Below are 20,351 nucleotides of genomic sequence, written 5' to 3'. Positions count from 1 at the left end.
ATTTGGAGGTGAACTATCTGCTTCAATTACCTTTGGTAAATGAAGTAACCAATCATTCATTTTCTGATATAGCTGTAAAACTAATCTGAAAAGTTTTCAAAATAAATCACTTAAAAATATATAGTGTGTACATTCTAAAAATGAAACCTATTTCTATCTCCCAGTTGTGAAGAATATGTATTAAGGTTCTAACAACCAACAAGAATGTACTTTTGTAGAAATCCATAATTAAATCGAGTCTTTGTGACTAGTGATTTAAAACATAATTTAAATCAAATTGATTTAAATCCAATCCACCCTGGCTCCATCCTGCAGGACTTTATTCATAGAGCCCTGCAAATCCATGGGTATCCACTTTATATCCGTGGACCATTTTTGCGGATAGCCACTTGGATGTGGATATACATTTTGTATCCGCACAGGGCTCTGACGGTAAGAGCCAGGCAGGCAGCTGTGAGGAACTGCAGCACGGACCCTCCACCTGTTCCAAACTTGTGCCCTAATAATTGGACCATCTTTCCTCTCTCATTGGAGGGAAGGTATGTAATCTCTTTTGTCCAGGTTTGTGAGATTAGCAAGACTCCTGATTCCAGCATATTGAAAAAGATCAGATCTGTCTTGTAATCTTCCTGCATTACTCTGATCCATTATCAGGACCTCAAACTTCTGAATTATCCTATTACTCAGAATGGTGAAACCATCATTCAGTCTCTTTCTGTTTCCCACTCAGTCAGTCTGCTGTCAAATTTGAGTTTTCTAATCTAAGCAGGAGTGGCCGTGATGGAATCAAAAGTCTGATTTACACCCAATTGTTCTGGTGTATGTAAGGCTGTGGTGGCTCACTGCAGTTGGTTTGGGACCACTGTCTAGGCACCAAGTCTGAGAATTCTGTATTCCTGAGCAGGTTAATGGAGTGCATAATTCTTGCAAAATAAGTATAATTTTTACTTACAGGGCATTTAGAAAGATCTATAGTGAGCACTACTGTACAGCAGAGAGGCACAGCACATGAGATGGCAGAAAGTACGGCTAGACAGGACTGAGGGTTAACACAACAGTATTAAAGAGAAGGGGGAGGGATGTACGTAAATGAGGTTTCCTCATACCTTGAGCCATTTAAAGCCAAAATGGTTGGCCTTATGCACTGTTTCATTTAATAGCTTCAGACAGGCAGAGAGTTGCAGAATGGTAGAAAATAAGATGAGCAGAATATAGGGAAGAAAAAGCATGCAATTAAAAGCAAATTACAATCAGTATGGTCAACATTAACATTTAAAAAACCACAAACATATATCACGCTTATATCCAATCTAAAGCTGACATTAACGTATTATCATAGTTGCAACACATAAAAGAATCTGTCATTAATCTTCAAAACAAAAACAGAATCCCAGACTTGTAAAACTCTCAATTTTCAGAGGGAGATTTTTTCATAATTTATATAAACCTCCACAGAATGGGAAACAATGAGGACATTTTTAAAGTGAAGAAGGGAATGTGAGAAGGTTAAACAGCTGAAAGGAAATCCCCTTCCCACCTTAGAACAATGGCTACTTGCCATCCCTCCCCATTACCTAACTGCATTTAATAGATACTGAAGCAAAACATTGTCAGGTAAAATAGGACAGGGTAGTTGACTTGGTGCTACACAAAGTCACGGAGTGACAAGGTTGGTTTTCTCTTAACACTGTCTGCAAGTAACATAGCATTAGTTAAGGTCCTCTCAGTTTGCAAGCTTGCTGGAAATAAAACACAGCTGTCATATATGACCTTGCTAGGGGTGTTGGTCTTCTCTCCCATTCCTGCCACTTCCCACTCCTCTCTCCTCCCCTTTTTCTTCTTTTCAACAGCAGTGCATTCAACCCTTCTCTTCCCTGTCATCTACCATCCATCCAACTCCTCCCTATCAACCCTCCTTTGCTTTCAGATCCAGGCTCTCTCTCTCTTCCTCTCAATCTCCCACATGTCCTCAGTCACTAACTTCCATGTTACCGACCCATCCAACCCCTTGGCTGCACGTTTCTTCACCTTCATGTCTTCATTTGACCTGCAGCCCTGGTTCAACTTTCCCATTCACCAAAAGAGGTGTTCACTTGAGTTGTTTTTCACCAAGCACTGCACTCTCTGTTGCTGAGTTCCCCCTCTCCCACCATCACCTGGTCACTTTTAGCATCGCCCTCCAACAACCCCCATCATTCCTTGCCACCCTCCGTGCCTTCCAGTCCACCAGCCTTAATGGCTTCTCATTTGCTCAGAATGATCTTCACTTGATCTAGTTGTTGATTCTCTCCATGCTTCTCTTTCCTTCACCCTTGATTCTTCTGCCCCTCTCTCCTACTTGTAAGTTCTCGCCACCATCTCTCAGCCCTGACTCACTCCCAACTTTTGCTTCCTCCACTCCTATTCTTGTGCTGCAGAGCATCTCCGGCGGAATTCCTTTGACCAGACTGACTTCCTCTACTAGAAATCCATTCTCCCCTCTTTCAGTACTGACATATTCCTAACTAAACAACTCTACTTCCCCAGCTTAAATGAATCCACACTTGCAATCCCAACTGCCTTTTTGCCACTTTTGACTTACTCCTCAAACCTTTCACTTCTCTCTCTGATTACCTCCAAGAGGAAAATTACAAAACTATGTGACCTTCTCCCCGCGGCTTGCCTTTCCCACATATCTCTCCTCCTTCTCTGTCATAGATGCAGAAGTTTCTCATCCGCTTTCCTCCTGTAACCCTTCCACTTGCCACATCCCATCTCCAGATCTCCCTAATGCCCACCCTCATCCCTTTGCCCTTAACCTCTCTTTCTCCTCACAATACAATCACACTTCAGTCTCTCCAATCTTAAAAAACCCACCATTGACTCCACTTGTCTCTCCAACTGCTGCCCCATCTCCCTTTCATCTGTAAGCTCACTGAATGTTCTGTTTACAATTGCTATCTGGTATTTCTCTCTTCAATTCCACCCTAGACCCTCTCTGATCCTGCTTCCATCCCAACACGCCACTGAAACCGCTCGTGCCAAGGTGTCTAGTGACCTCTTCCTAGCCAAACTCAGAACCAGTATTCCATCCACATCCTCTTTGAATCGTCAGCTGCATTGACACCGACTATGTTCTTCTTCTTGAAATCTTGTCTTCCCTTGGATTCTGTGAGTCCGTCCTCTCCTAGGTCTCCTCCTAACTCTCCAATCTCTCCTTCAGCATGTCCTTCAGAGGATCCTACTCATCTCCCCCTTTTCCCCTGCTTTCTGTGGGGGTTTCACAGAGATTTGCTCTTGTCCCTCTACACTTCACTTTTGGGTAGTCTCATTCACAAACACAAATACAATTATAGTCTCTATGCTGACAACTCAGATCTACCTCTAATCCAGACCTCTTTCCTTCTGTCCAAATTAAAATCTTGGCTTCTGACATCTCATGGATATCTAGCCATCAGCTCAAACTCTACATGGCTAACACAGAGATCTTAATCTCCCCTCCTCACTACCTCCTCTCTCATTTACTATGTACACCACCACTATCCTGCCTTTTTACTAATGCCAGCAACCTGAGTGTTTTCTTCAACTTGGGACCTCACTCCAGGTCCTCACATCCCCGCTATGACTAAATCTCGCAGATTCTTTCTGTGTAACATATCTAAGAAACAGCCTTTCCCCTCTATCCACCGAGTTACAACTCTTATGCCAGCTCTCATCATCTTGTGTCTCAATTACTACATCGTTCTCACTGACCTTGATAAATGTAATTGCATACTTCCCCCCCCACAATATCCATTCTGAATGCTGCCATGAAGATCAGTTTCCTAAGTCCACTGCTTTGATCACAGAATCATAGAACTGGAACGGACCCTTGAGACATCATTTAGTCCAGTCCCCTGCACTCAAGGCAGGACTAAGTATTATCTAGACCATCCCAAGGTGTTTATCTAACCTGCTCTTAAAAATATCCAATGATGGAGATTCCACAACCTCCCTAGGCAATTTATTCCAGTGCTTAACCACTCTGAAAGAAAGTTTTCTCCAAATGTCTAACCTAAACCTCCCTTGCTGCAATTTAAGACCATTGCTTCTTGTCCTATCCTCAGAGGTTAAGGAGAAGATTTTTTGTCCCTCCTCCTTGTAACAACCTTTTATGTACTTGAAAACTGTTATTGTGTCCGCCCTCAGTCTTCTCTTCTCCAGACTAAACAAACCCATGCTTTTCAATCTTTCCTCATAGGCCACATTTTCTAGACCTTTAATCATTTTTGTTGATCTTCTCTGGACTTTCTCCAATTTGTCCACATCTTTCCTGAAATGTGGCGCCCAAAATTGGACACAATACTCCAGTTGAGGCCTAATCAGAGTGGAGTACAGCGAAAGAATTACTTCTCATGTCTTGCTTACAACGTTCCTGCTAATACATCCCAGAATGATGTTTGCCTCTTTTTTTTTTTTTGCCACAGTGTTACACTGTTGACTCATATTTAGCTTGTGATCCACTACAACCCCCAGATTCCTTTCCGCAGTATTCCTTCCTAGGCAGTCATTTCCCATTGTGTATGTGTGCAACTGACTGTTCCTTCCTTAGTGGAGTACTCTGCATTTGTCCTTATTGAATTTCATCCTATTTACTTCAGACCATTTCTCCAGTTTGTCCAGATTATTCTGAATTTGAATCCTAACCTCCAAACCACTTGCAACCCCGCCCAGCTTGGTATCATCTGCAAACTTTATAAGTGTACTCTCTGTGCCATTACCTAAATCATTGATGAAGATATTGAATAGAACCAGACTCAGAACTGATCCCCGTGGGACCCCCACTCGATATGCCCTTCCAGCTTGATTGTGAACTGTTAATTACTACTCTCTGGGAACACTCCTCCAACCAGTTATGCACCCACCTTATAATAGCTCCATCTAGGTTGGTTTGATATGATTTGTTCTTGACAAATCCATGCTGACTCTTACTTATCACCTTATTATCTTCTAGGTGTTAGCAAATTGATTGCTTAATTATTTGCTCCGTTATCTTTCTGGGTACTGAAGTTAAGTTGACTGGTCTGTAATTCCCTGGGTTGTCCTTATTTACCTTTTTATAGATTGGCAGTATATTTGCCCTTTCCAGTCCTCTGGAGTCTCTCCCATCTTCCATGACTTTTCGAAGATAATTGCTAATGGCTCAGATATCTCCTCAGTCAGCTCCTTGAATAATCTAGGATGTATTTCATCAAGCTGTGGTAACTTGAAGACATGTGTACACAACCATGTCACCCTTCTCTTCGCATCCCTCCCATGAATTCCCCCCTTCTCAACTGCATGAAATATAAGAGACTTGTCTTCTCTTTCAAGTTCCTTCAGGGCCTATCCCTACCCTACCTATCATCTTTCATACCAAGATGTCAACTCCCACCCGACTCCGGCCCACAATCCCAGTCTCTATCATCCATTTGTTATATTTTCAATCAAACACCTTCAGGCTTTCTCCCATGCTGCCCCTCGTGATCGGGAGGAGCTCCACATAATCATCCACAAAACTAACACATACTCTTCCTTCAAAATCCTCCTTACAACTCCTTTTCCATTATGCCTACAAAGAACTTGAAAATGGCTAAGATGCTGGTGTGCTGAGACCATTGCCTATCATGCTGACTACTAATGTCTCATTGTTTCTTTGTATCCCCATTCATTGTCCCTTGTCCTACACTTAGATTGTAAACTCTTTATGACAGGGACCATCCTTTTGTTCTGTGTCTGTACAGCGCCTAGCACAGTGGTGTCTTGTGTCTATGTTTAGTGCTCCTACGTGCTAAGGTAATACAAGTTAATAATAATACAACATATATAGTACAGTGTGTGTGAACACGTTTACACACAGGAATATATATTCGATGTATACAAGTCAGAGAGGAATGTCACACCGACCTCTCTTTCAAAGCACTGAACACCACACACTCATTTAGTTTCAGGAAAGGACAAAAATGGACCCCATTAGTTAATGTCTGCACAGTGGTTTAGGATCCCCAGATGGCAAGGTACTATTCAAGAGCAAAGAATGATTACTACTACTTTATTGTCAGGCTGTACCTCTTACATGCCCAACAGCAACACCAGTGACTGTATAAGATTGCAGACCTGTTTCTCAGCATTAGTCCTGGCTGATTCCTCTTGTGCTAGCACCATTTCCCGCTCTGCAGTTATCTGCACACTCTCTCTCAGCGCCTCTTCCAATTCTTCAATCCGATCATCCTTTTTACGCAGGTTATCCTGGAAAATGATGGGAGACCAGGTGAAGTAGACTAATTTGGAAATAAGAATCAGAGCCCATTAACAACCAAGTGCTATGCCAACTAAATAGCTGCTCTCCCTCCCAGAGTGCAATTCCACATCAAAATATCTTCGCAAAAAAGGAAGGAAAGATGAAGTGAAGGAAGAGGAGGAGGAATTGCATAATATAGTGAAGGAAAAATCTAGCAAAGCAAGACAGATGTGCTTGCCCTCTGCAACTGTGGTACCACAATCCTTTCAGATCAGACAGCACAGGTATGAGAGGGTTGTTTGTAAAGAAAAGGTTAGTGTGCAGTTCCAAAGAAGCTTAATAGCCAGCAGTGGTGGGACAATAGCAGTATTTGGATTCCCTCATGCACTCTCACTCTCACAGGCAGGTGAGGCAGAAGGGAAACATAGCATTGCAATTTTGCAATTCACCATGTCCAGATGGAAAAAAATATTTTATTGTCTGAAGCAAATGTTAACCTAACAAGAAAACAGGACAAACATCTGTACAGTTTCAGCCAAGTTTAGCTTCAGTTTTTCATCAGATACTGTTGCATGAAAAACCCACTTGAAGTTCTGGTGGGAAGTCCAGTTTGGATTTCAGGCATCTGAAGTGTAATATCCCCATACACTTCATTCTTTGATTAAGAATTCTTCGCAGCTGCAAGTTTAGGTGTCCTGCATATATTCAAAGGCCACTGAAGTGCACTACAGGGTCAGGAGGAAATATCAAAAACTATTTGTTTACACACACAATGTAATTTGGAAAAAGTAGTATCAAGGGAACTGAATTCCAGCTTTTACCAAGAGAATCTGCTCATATGAGATATTTCTGACAGTAAATGCACATCCCTGTGTTTGGAGTGATGGCTTGGCTACAAGATTGAAAAACAAGCCACTTTAGGCTGGTCAGGGTACTTTGATTTCTTGAAGTGTGGCAGCCGCTGATTTAAAAATAATCAACTAAAATAAGCAAGCTGGGGACACATTCTATGCATCTTTGGTGTTGCAGGCTATGTTAGCTCACACAATCACCAGCATTAGAGATCTAATTTTAAAGTAACCACAAGGACTTCTTAGACTACTTCTCTGCAGTAGTAGACCTTGTAATGGAGAGACCATACTCTCTCATTCATATGAATACCTTGCTTCTCACATCTCACTTGCTATTTGATAAGTAGCTGAAATGAGGGAAGAAGCGGTGGCAAACCTATGCCTTTGTTTTCTGTCCTTTCAGATCTTGGTGTTGAAATCCTCCCACTGTTCCTCTGGAAGTATTTTACAGCACACAAAGTGTGAGGAATAACAATTGATTTTGAAGAGGTTTGGTTCTGAATCCGCCATTCTGATAATATTACTGCGTTTAAAGAAGGATCTCATTCCTAGATGTTCATCTCCAAGGAATTGGGCTGTGTCCCCCACAAGAGCTGAGCAGTGCAGACTGATGCTGATTCTCTCTCAAGCTTGTCACTTCTAATCATCCTGTTCCAATACAGCTGTATATCAGCCTGCCAAGAGAGCTGTGCGGATCTCTGGCACCACTGCCAAGAGGAGACAGTCTAATGGGACCTGTCCAGCCAGCAGGAATCTACAACACTTGGCTGGCTTTCAAAAAGGTATTCAAGATACTTTCCTATAGTGCTTGCTGTTCAAAGAAGAATGTAAATTAAATGGATTTACAGGGGAGCAATGGCCAGTTCAGTTACAATAGAGTTTCCCACAAAACTAATGGACAGGTTTTCACATTAAAAATTTATGTTGCATGACTAAGATTACACCCCTTGTTGAGTCCTTTTGATGCACTGATAAAATCTTCCAACGTTCTAAAAACTACTTAGGGGTTTGCAGTTAGTCAACTCAAAGTCTTCCCCTCAAAAAAGAATGAAATAGTGAGTTCCGAAAAAAAATCTCATCAGAGTATTAAATCTGCCAGGCTTGAAAAATGTCAATGTTGTTGACTACACTCTTTCAAATCTTCTCCCTGGTTAGGCTGTAGAGTTTGGGACTGTCCATTCCATTTCACTGCACAGGATCTGGTAAGGCCCATCTAAACAGCTGTGTGCAACTGGAAAGGGGTTTATAAGATAAACATATAAGTTAAATCTAAACATACATGCTCTTCTGTGCCCAGACAAACATTTACGAGCTCCAGGTACCCAGCCTAGTAAATTGCTCCATTCAGAAAAGTAAACTTTGGAGGACAGAAATAAGAGCTATTGGGTCCTATTGGTGATGCCAGAACAGGCTGGAACAGCGCTTTGGTACTTGCATGTGAAAATCTTTGCTGCTGTGTCTATTTGGAAACTGCTATTTGAAATAAATGTGAGAAAGATATTTTGCATATTAAGGTTATCAGCAAAATCTCTACAGCATGTGTTTAATTACTTTCCCTAAAATGCCATTCAGACATTCAGGCATCCTCTGAAAACATTTATGCAGATGATGGAGTGCTAGGCAATACTGAAAATGCACAGTGTGCATTCATGCAAACAACTGTCAAAAAATCACCCTCTTCACCTTCAGCATATGAGCCACCTACAGTATATTCAGTAAGTAGAGTTTAGTTATAACTTTGTTCTTCCAGTCTATCAGACAAACGTGCTGAGAAAAGTCATGGTAATTTCCTCTAACTCATATTCATTCCACTATGAGCCTTCCCACCTGTCCCTATAAAACAATGTCAATGTCAGAAATGAGTAGCGGAGCCTGACAAACCCACACAGTACTGGTATTCCAAAGCAGAGCATAGTGAGTTTTTGTTAGACTACAGCATTAATTATTCTGTTCCTTGCTCCTTGGTCCATCAACATTTTTTTTGGTCCGAGTTGTTTTTAGATGTAAAACATGGAACTGGAGAGAAGAAAAAAAGAAAAAAAAAATCAGTTCTGTAGTAAGTAGAAAAACCAAGTGATAGATGGGGCCCTTTATGGGATGAAAATCTCTCTTGCAGATTTTTCTGTTTTGCACCTAGGTATCACAATGATTGGGAAATTTATAAAAACCTAAAGAGAAATCTCCAACTTTCACCAGAGAGTTACATGAAAATACAGGAGGAAAAAGTCTTCTTGTGCGAGTTTGATTTTCATAATAGTTGATATATGGGGGTCACAAATGGATTTAGATATTGCCCTTGAAGAAGGAAGAAATAAGAATGCTTTGCACTTTCAAGTGGATCTGAGTTGAATGGTCAGTGACATTTGCTTTTTGGTGCTTTGATGACAAACTTGAGTAATATTTAGTAGTTGAGCGAAGTGACAAATGGATAGAAATCAACATTTTTGTCCTCTGCAGAAACATCTACCACCTCAGTATTCTCCACCATGCTAACAATACTAACAGAACAGTTATAAAATGGTAGAGCAAACTGCAAAGTACAGAAATTATATGTAAAATGTTCCCCAAGACCATCCTTACAGAAAGAAAAGGAGGGTTGAGAAAAAGACAGAGATGGGAGCAGGCCTTTGAGTAGGTCAGGCTCCCAATTCTGGGATCACAGTCTTAGGCTGAACCCAGCTGTGGGTTGTTTTTATTTTTGCTTTCTATTTACATAAAAATGTTACTTTCAGTAACCCTGGGGAAAAAGATATTACTGACTACAACTGTCTTTTTGCTACTGAATCACTCCACTGGTTTATGGTGCCCTTGTGGAAAAAAATATCAATTTTTAATTCTATGGATGTCCTGGGAAACTCAAGATGTATTTCTACCAGCCACCCATCAAACAGCAGTCGTATATAGAAGGAGAATTGTCACAACATTACAACATGATCAGAAGCAAGACCAATACATCTCTTTGGATAAAGGAAATCAGATACAGGGCATGGCCCAATGTAGTAAAAGAAAAATAACAATCACATGATTTTTCAGATGCTCATACATCAGACAAGTTAACTGATTCACTGGAGTAGTGGATTGGAGGGGAAGAAAAGCTGTCTGACAAATGCATTCATTACATTTTGATATTGATGGCAAAACTGCAGGTACATAAAATAAAAACAAATTGTCAGTGCTTCTCCCTGAATTATACAATGCATCATTTGGTATTTTGACCTGAAATAAGCTGAAGTCCTGAGAGTTTTTACAGATTGACAGTAGTTCCTGACCAACTCTAAGAACACCATTCAGAAAATGCTGTTAAAATTATGCTGAGAAATTCCTTCAAAGTGTCAGTGTGCGTGCAAGCACACGCACACATATATAAAATAAATAGGAAAATGTTTGAAATGAAAACTAAAAAAATAAAAATAAAAGAACCATAATTTAAAATGCTTGACAGCAGAAGTTAATGAAACATAGAAAGAAGAAAAGAGTCAGGAAATTCTGCACTACTCAGAACAAAATCTCTACAACCACCTACCTCAGTGAGACAGAAGGGGGGTGGCGAGGAGAGGATAAGCCTCCCGCCCCCCACTTCCAGATAGTCAAATATGTCTGTAAAATGTTATGCCAAAGCATGTGATAGGAAACGTGTTTTTATCACCAAGAATTAATTACACAGAAGCTGACACACATGTTAAGCATCACTAAAAAACACACAGTGGCCAATGTGGATGGAATAAATACAGATGAAACAAATTCCATTGCTGGAAAACAACTGAACTAAGTTTGTGAATTGAAAGAAACAGCACAGAAAAGCAGCAACAATTACACACAAAACTGTAGCCCTATAATAGCTTGTGCACTGATTAACAACAGGCAACCATATCTAGTGCCAGAAGAGTATAAAGCCCCACCAGTCGGTCTGAGATCAGAGAAACATCAATGAAGTCGAAGTCCCTTTTGGGGTAAAATTATATCAAACAGAAGTAATCCTAGTAGCAAAATACAACATCTAAATGCTTCTCCTTAAAATATCTATAAATTGAAAAACCCACCAGGAATTTACAAACTGGAAAAGAATAGGCATACTACTAGGAAGACAGACTAATTGTATACATAATCCAGTCACAATACCCTGTTTGGCCATGGCACAACTAGTGTGAACCAATTAATTCTTTTAGAGTTCAAGGGGGAAAAAAAAAAAACCCATTGAGAATAAAACTAAAATTAACTCAAGCACAACTTTATTCTTCACATTCCTGGAATATATTCACCCTGTTTTGATAACTCATTTGGAAAATTCTTAACAAAACCCATGGAAGGATGCACATTACTACTGCAGCCTCAAGGATCGCGGCAACTAGGTTTCAGAATATTATGCAAGGAATCTCCAACAATTGTGTGGGAAATCTGCAGTCAACCTTTGATTCCTTCAGTGTTTGTCCCCTTAGGTATCTTCTGTGCTATCTATCACTCAGAGTTGTGAGAATTTTTAAAAAGCCTATCTCTGAAAGCGGATCAGCCATATTCAACCTCAAGAGTAATCTAAAGCACAGAGAGCTTTGTATGTAACAATGGAGTAGGATCCTGACCAATGCTAACTGAAATAACAGGTCTATTATAAGATTCTGTACTCCCCATATGCCTTGCTTCCCTCTCTGGATTAGCCTGAAAGTGGATTTTATTGCACCTTAGAAACTGGAAGAAAAAAGAAAGAGGTAGCTGTAGATAAGTGTTAAACAGAAGGCCGAGAATCAAAGTAAAAGGAAGAACAGGTTAAATAAGTCTAGTAGAAACTGACAATTTCTCTCTCGTATAGCTACCACGCCTTGGATACTTCTTTCCAGTTAGTTTAAGTTTGGTGCCCGAACACGAATCAGAATGGTATGTTGATATTATATAGGTATTTCTCACTAGTAAAAGCCTAGACAGACTAAAAGTTCATGCCAATACTAACATCCAGGTTTACCATTTAGCAGTTCATACAGGATGCCAACAGCTTTAACATTTCACTTCAGCTGCTACAAATTACCACTTCTGTATTTGTTAAAGCCAACAGGGGCCATGATTCTGTACCACCACACTGGGTCACTGCCTCACCTATTGACTGACAGCCATTGCTGAGATTGCAGCTGGTAACAATGCTCTGAAATGAGCAAATAAGGCTTCCGTAATTGTGTTTTTGTGGGGGATAAGTGGGGGTAGACTACTGTAAAAAGATTTCATCACCTATAAATCAGAAGTGTGACTCAGACTCCTAAATTCCTGTGGGTTTAAGGCAAAAGCAGCAACAGATGTAACTAACAGCACTACAAAATATTAACGAGAAGCTCAAACACGTAAGTGACTTTCCTGATGACCCCACACACCCTGCTGAACTCTGCTTCCTGACATCAGTCCTGTCATCATCATTGTACTAATATATCACAGTAGTTGTAAGACACACCTTCTGCCCCACTTCCAATCCAAACATTCAGTAAGAAGAGAGCAGTCAAAGAAACAGGCATGGAAAAATGTCTAAAAAAGTTCATTCCCGTCCTCCCTTACTTAAATTAAAAATAAAAATACTTGTTGGTACAGTAATTCTACAGAAGTGTTTACACAGCAATTAAATGGCTGAATTTACTGAGTCTCTTCGTTTCTCAGCTACAGAAAACTATTTCAGAGGGTTTCACATTTATCACCCCAGACAAGCAGTTTCCTCCCCCTTCAACACTCCACGTCCCTTTCTGACTCTTCACCATAGTAAAGCAGCAGATTTATTTGTTAAGACTGAAGAGCTGCTTCCTTTAGAGCAAGCACCACTTACCAGATAGGACTAACATGTTAGGAGGAGATTAATGCTAACCTCTGTTCATTTTCCTTAAAGTAAAGAGACAGTAATTCCTTATTACCTTTACCCTACGCATTCTTCCTCCTCCCTCTCCCATCCCAATAAAAGTTCATTAAAATCATTTGATATGTCAGAATTCAATTACCAACAACCCTCATTCTTGTTGGGGGAAAAAGAAACAACTGAAGACAGATGCATCAATGAAGCCAATTTCAAGAAAAGCAACTGTTTCGGGTGCAGACAAGATTCTGTTACACACCAGATTTTTTTTATTATTATTCTAAGGAAATGCTTTTTCTTAAACATTAAAAGATGTCCTTTCTTCTCTCAACTCTTTTCTCAGTCAGTGCACAGATCAGGATTGCCTCAACTATTAAAAACTGAAGTCATGACAAGAGATGCATTTGATTCTAAAAATAAAAACCACATACATTTATATAGTCATACATTGTGTGTATAATAATGAACATTATAAAAAAAATGTCCTGCATCTCAATCCAGTTAGATCAAACAGTATCAAGACTTTTTTTTTGGTTTGGTTTACTACATAATAACTAGGTATCATGCCTCTGGCCAATAGTTTAGTAACCATGAGCATAATTATAAGATGAAATAGCTTTTTGTTCAAAAATAATAGACATTTACATTAAATAAACAAGATAGGCTACAATAATACAGGATAATTAGATTGTGAGTTTCTTGCATTGCTTTGGTAGAGAAGTCCTGCTTCTCCGTAACTGAAAGGGTTCTGATGACATTTTAGTTAAGATTTGTTTTCTCAGGCACTGATCCAAAGCCCATTCAAGTCAATGAACATCTTTCCATTAACTTGAATGGGCTTTGGACAGGTCTCTAGCTCTTCCCTGGCAGTTTATGTTTGACACCAAAGTCCATCTATTGTTCTTGATATAGAACTCAAAGGTGTTCCTGATATTCAATGGCACGGCCACCTGCTTTAGAGGCAATATTAGAATCTCAAATAAATTAGGGCCAATTGTTCAGGAAGAAAACGAATGATTTATAGGTGCTGCATTGCTCAGTTGACTTAATCATGCAGAATACCAACCTGTATATGAACTGTGGATCTGAGCACAACACTGAAAAGGCAGAGTTAAAAATTGGATTTTTAGAAATCAGAATAATGAAAAATCCTGAAAATGCCCCAGAAGATGGACAGAACCAACAGAAGACACTAAGGTGGTTTTCTTTTTGGAGAAAAAGTTTATTTTAAAGACATTTTCAGCTGTATGCCATCCAGATTATGTAAATGTATGTAGATGTCTTTACCTGGGCTATCAGGATTACATCAGTATGGACAAGAGAAAATCTCTTGTAATTCTGAAAATATTCCCTTTTTGCACAACACTTAAAAATGCTTATGTAGGTGGACTGGATTAAGAGGAGAAAGAAAAATGTTTATAGTACACTCCTGTTGATCTAAATGGCCTGAGGGATATCTGAAAGTTTTGGATAATGGAGAGTTCAGATAAACTAAAGCGATGTTAACTAACACAGGACTACATGGGGACACACTGTGGATTCAGATAAACAGAATTTTTGGATAAGGGGAATTTGGATCATTTGAATAAAAAAGAGTTACTAACCAGTTCAGAAACTGTTGTTCTTCAAGATGTGTTGCACATGTCCATTCCACTCTTGGATTTATGTGCCTAGCGCAAAGGCATAAGAAACTTTTCCCCTCAGCGGTACTCAGTGAGACTCTTGAGGGTCCCCCCCTGCACTGCCGCTGCGTGCAGATGCTCTGCGTGCAGATACAAAGGACAGAGCCGCCCCAGACTCCTTCAGTTCTTTTTTGCCAGAGATCCTATGTAGATGGATAGGAAGGCAGGTTGTGGAATAGACATGTGCAACACATTTTGAAGAACAACAGTTACCGAATAGTTTAGTAACTGTTTTTTCTTCTTCGAGTAATTGCTCATGTGCATTCCATTCTCGGTGACTCACAAGCCATAAGAACAGGAGATGTGATTACAGTCTATTTCAATAAAGATTGGAGAACAACCCATCCAACTCTAGCATTGTCACTGCAGTCTTGAGCCACAGCGTAGTGGGAGGAAAATGTGTAGACTGAGGACCACATTGCTGCTCTACAAACGTCTGCAACTGGAATCTGTGACAGAAAAGCTGGATGAGGCCAATTGCAACCTTGTCACATGAGCTGCAACTCTGCTAGGCGGAGTGACATTAGCCAAGTCATAGTACATATGTATACAGGAGGCATTCCAGGAAGAAATTCTCTGGGTAGAGATTGACCATCCTTTTATTCTGTCTGCCACTGCTATGAACAGCTAGGAGGATTTACGGAAGTACCTGGCTCTGTCCAGGTAGAATGCTAGAACTCTTCTGACATCCAAGGTTTGCAAATGCTCTTCTTCCCTGCTTGTATATGGCTTTGGTAGGATACGGGCATATAAACTGGCTGATTGATGTGGAAAGATGACACCATCTTTGAGATGAGCTTTGGATAAGGACACAGGTAAACCTTGTCCTTAAAAAAAAAATTGTATGTGGAGGCCGAACATTGAGGAATGCAGCTCCCCTACTCTTCTGACCAAGATAATGGCCACCAAAAATGCTACCTTCATTGATATATGCAGCAGAGAGCAGGTAGCCAATGGTTCAAACGGGGAACCCATAAGACTTGACGATACTAAGTTTAGATCCCACAGGGGAACAGGGTCTTGTACTTGAGGATATAATTTGACTAAGCCTTTCAAAAACCTTATGAACATGTCATTGGAGGAAAAAGTGATTGTCCACTTTAGAGAGGAATGTTGAAACAGCTGTCAGATGTACTTTGATTAAACAAACTACCAACTCTTGGTGTTTCAGGTACGATAAGTAGTCCAGGATACGTTGAACTGAAGATTGGCCAGAGATACCCATACTAGCCAGACTACATAGAAAAATGTCTCAATTTAGAGAGGTAATTAGCTCTTGTAGAAGGCTTTCTACGATTTAGCAGGATCTCTTGAACCTCTTTTGAGCAAGACCGCTCTCTAGTATCCAGACATGGTGCATCCTTGCAGTTAAATGAAGGGACCAGGATCTTGGAAAATTAGGTCCAAGTCTATGGAACGTGGAACTGGAGGTTTCACTGACAGCACCAGGAATGTGGACAACCAGTGTTGATGGGCCCATGGTGGGACTATAAGTATGACTCTGGCATGGTACTGTCTTATCGTTAGTAATACTGTGTGAATGAGCAGGATTGGTGGAAAAGGATGGAGGAGTCAGCCTGATCATGACAGTAAAAACACATCTGTCATGTGACCCCATAGGGAACAGAGCTGCCAACAATTTCTGTTGGACTTTGTTGCAAACAGGTTTCCTTGGGGAAACCCCCACTGCTGGAAGATGTATCTGGCCACATCCGGACAAAGAGACTACTCATGGTGACTCAAACGATTTGCTTGGGTGATCTGCTAGATCGTTTTGGATCCCTGGCAGGTAAAATGCTTCTAGATCTATTGAGTTGGCAGTGCTCCCAGAGTACAGTCTCCTCTTGACAGAGTGGAGAAGAACAGGTTCCCCGCTGCTTGTTGAGATAGAAGATTGCCACGATATTGTCTTGTGAGGACTAACATGCTGCTTCCCCTGATCTGCAATAGAATTACAGCAGTGTGACAGTGTTTAGTTCTCTGACATTGATATGTAAAGCTAAGTCTTCTGAAGCCATAGAACCTGAGTCTGTAGAGAACTCCCCATCCTAGAGCAGATGCATCTGTCATTAGTGTGAGCATCAGTTGCGGGTGGGCAAATGGAATATCTATACATACACTGGCTGGATTTATCCACCAATTTAGAGAGGTGAGGACATAGGAAGGCATTCCCACCACTAAGTCTAGCTGATGGTGGTTTGGAAAGTAGATTGATGCCAGACAGCCATTCAGAGTACTCAGGGGCAGTCCAGTGTCTTGGATCACATAGGTGCAAGAGATCATATGTCCCAGAAGCCTCTAACGGTTTTGTGCTGTTGTGATCAGGTGAGAGTTCAAACGTATAACAATTGATCACATTGCCTAGAACCTGGAGTCTGGTAGAAAGGTCCTGGTTTGAAATGAGTCCAGTATAGCACTTATAAACCTTATCTTCTGGACCAGGGAGAGGAGACTATTTTTTCTGTGTTGATTAATAGTTCCAAGAAATTGAACGTTGAATGGATCAGGACAACATTGCTTTGTGCTTGCAGTTTGGACTGGCCCTGAACAAGTCAGTTGTTCAGAGAGAGGTAAACCTCAACTCCCAAACTTTGGAGGAATGCAGCTACTACTGGAAAAGTTCCTAAAGGGTCTAGTTCTATTCAAATAAAAGGACAAAGCCCTGCGTACATCCAACATACGCATTGTGGATTCAAAGGAATTTGCATATAGTTTATGAAAGAAGGTTGGTAGGTGTATAGGTTCATTAATGTAGAATGATGAATATCTTTGGAAGAAAACTGGGGTGTAGTCAGAGGGTAACTTTGTCCTTAAAAATAATGTGTAGGATGGGTCCACCATGAGAGTTGCTATTTCTCTTGCACGTCTGGCGGAGGTAATTGCCACTAAGAATGTTGTTTTCATAGAGAGGTGTAAGAGAGAGCAAGTGGCTAGGGGTTCGAATGGTTGTTGCGTTAAGCAGGTTAATACTATGTGAAGATCCCAGACAGGAGTAGGAGGTTTAATGTCCGGGTATACAGATTGGAGCTCTTTGATAAAGTGCTTGGTGACTGGATGAGCAAAAACAGAAGTATCGTCAATTTTTGTCGTGAAAAATTGTAATAGCAGCTAAATGGACTTCGATGGAGCTAAAAGAGAGGCCGGATTGCTTAAGGTCTAATAGGTAATCAAGTAAGGATGGAAGAGGTGTGAAGTGGGAAGAATTTGGTTGGTTGAGCACCATTGTGTGAATTGCTTCCACTTTCAGAGATAGGTGGTGCGAGTAGATTGTGTTCTGCTATGTAAAAGTACTCTTTGAACCTGTTCAGAGCATGTAGGAACCAAGTTTTGAGATGAAGCATGGATAGGTTGGGGTGAAGAAATCGGCCGCGTTGCTGTGAGAGGAGGTTCGGAGTGAGGGGCAATGAAATCGGTGGATGAATTGACATTCTGGTGAGGAACGGATACCATGGCTGTCTGGGCCACAACGGGGCAATCAGAATTACCGTGGCACAATCTGTTTTTATCCCCTGATACCGGTTCTCCACAGAGTTCTGACAAAGATAAAAACAGATTGTGCCACGGTAATTTTGCCCAGTCCCAATTTGGAGCAAAATTCGGGACATTTCTTGTTCTTTACAGTCGCGGAGAGGTCCAGGGTTGGGTAGCCCCAAACATGGAATATGTTACATATGACTGTGTCATTTATCTCCCATTCATGATTCCAGGGAAAACGTCTGCTTAGTTCGTCCGCGGTGGTATTCAGGCCCCCGGGAAGATAGGCGGCTGTTATCTGGATGTTGTTCACGAGGCACCATTTCCAGAGCTTCATAGTTCCTGTGCAAAGTGAGTGAGATCGAGCCACTCCCTCTCTGTTTACATAAAAAATGCATGCAATGTTGTCTGTCATTATCCGAACATGTTGGGTTCCAAATGAATTGGAGGAAGTGATGGCAGGCATAGCGTATAGCTCGCAGTTCTAGAGAGGCTTCGGTGGAAGACCATAGCCCCTGGGCTGTGTGGTGGGACATGTGTGCTCCCCATCCTGTGAGGGATGCATCGGTAGTCATTATAAGGGATGGAGCATCCTGGAGAAAAGGGACTCCTGAGCAGAGGTTGGAGGGAACTGTCCACCATCGGAGGGAGTCTTCAACTCTGAAGGGAATGGATAGAGGCTTGTTTAGAGCATGTATGTTCGGTCTGTAAACTGTGGCCAACCAAGCTTGGAAGCTCAAGTATAGGCATGCATTTTTAACCATGAAAGTACACGAGGCCATGTGACCTAAAAGTTGCAGGCTGTCTTGAGCAGTGACCTGGGGACTGTGGCGAAGTTTCGTGATCAGGAGTTTTATGGTGTTGAAACGGTCGAGCGGGAGAGACGCTATTCCCATCCAGGAATCAAGGTGCGCTCCTATGAACTCCAGTCGTTGGGTAGGAGATAAGGTGGGTTTGTTTTTGTTTATTTGTAGGCCGAGGGACAGGAAGCAAGCGACGGTAAACTGCGTGGATTGAAGAGCTTTGTCGAGTGTTGAGGCTTTGAGGAGACAATCGTCAAGGTAAGGAAATATTATAACTCCCTGTTTCCTGAGGTGGGCAGTGACTACAGCTAAGAGTTTGGAAAAAAACTTGGGAGGCTGTGGATAGGCCAAAGGGCAACATCCTGTATTGAAAATGAGTCGAGCCGAGGGTAAAACGAAGAAAATGTCTGTGGGCTGGGTGAATAGTCATATGAAAACAGGCATCCTGTAGGTCGAGGGCTGAAAACCAATTGCCCTGCTCCAGCACTGGGCTTATGGTGGTGAGGGTAACCTTTTTGATAAATTTGTTTAGCTGCCTGAGGTCAAGGATCAGTCGCCATCTCCCAGTTTTCTTTTCTGTTAAAAAGTAATGTGACTAGAAACCTTTCCCTCTGTGTTGTTCGGTCACGATTTCCACTGCTCCCAGTTGAAGGAGATGCTGTACTTCTTGGAGGAGCAGTTGCTCATGAGAGGGGTCCCTGAAGAGGGATGGGGAGGGTGGGTGGGTGAGAGGCAGGGAGAGGAAAGGAATGGAATAGCCAATTGTGACGACCTCTAAAGCCCACTCGTCGGCGGTAATATTTCGCCATTGATGGGAGAATGGGCGTAGGTGGTGATCAAAAATGGGGCAATTCGAAATTGCAACGTGGAAGAAGCGTATACCTTACGTCCGAGCAGATCTAATTGCTTACTGTCTCGTCAGATGGGATGAAGAGGGGAAATTGATGTTTGTTCTTTTGGTTGACTGCGTCTACCACCAGCGAGTTTGGTGCTGGATGAGTGAAAAGGAATTCCAAGCCCTTGGAAGGGATAAAGTACTTCCGATCTGCTCGCTTACAGATAGGTAGGCTTGCCGCAGGATTTTGCCAGATGGTCTTGGCAGGTTCTAAAAGGGCTGCATTGATAGGTAATGCAATTCTGGAAGACGAAGAGGGCTGCAGGATGTTGGTTAGCTCATGTTGCTGTTCAGGGATTTCCTACAGATTAATTCTTAGCTCATTGGCAACTCTTATAAAGAGGTCCTGAAATTTTGAGAAGTCATCCAACGACGTAAGTGGAGTAGAAGCAATGCTTCATCAGGAGGAACAACTGGTTCTATTTGGTTAGAGGCAGGCCTTGCTTGATCCTGTGATTGTGACAGGGTTGCCTGGTGTCTTGAGTCAGTGCAGGTTTGTCAGCTGGCGGTACCGAACAGGTCTCACGCCTAACTGCAGTGCATAATGAGTGTGGTCCCGAGTATAAGGTGCCCATGGAGCCCAATATTGT

General features: G+C 41.5%; 1 protein-coding gene across 5 annotated transcripts in view; it reads right to left on the bottom strand.

Annotated features, from left to right (window-relative positions):
• ERC1 (ELKS/RAB6-interacting/CAST family member 1) overlaps positions 1-20,351 on the bottom strand; it is a 539,904-nt gene that overhangs the window by 239,053 nt on the left and 280,500 nt on the right. For all 5 annotated transcript variants that reach the window (XM_054035177.1, XM_054035195.1, XM_054035205.1 and 2 more), the window contains one exon: positions 6,115-6,246. In XM_054035177.1, coding sequence (XP_053891152.1) covers positions 6,115-6,246 — 132 coding nt within the window. The remainder of the gene's footprint in view (positions 1-6,114; positions 6,247-20,351) is intronic.

The sequence above is a fragment of the Malaclemys terrapin genome, chromosome 1, assembly GCF_027887155.1.
Source record: "Malaclemys terrapin pileata isolate rMalTer1 chromosome 1, rMalTer1.hap1, whole genome shotgun sequence".
Taxonomy (NCBI): domain Eukaryota; kingdom Metazoa; phylum Chordata; order Testudines; family Emydidae; genus Malaclemys; species Malaclemys terrapin.
This window is presented reverse-complemented; position numbering and strand designations above follow the sequence as displayed.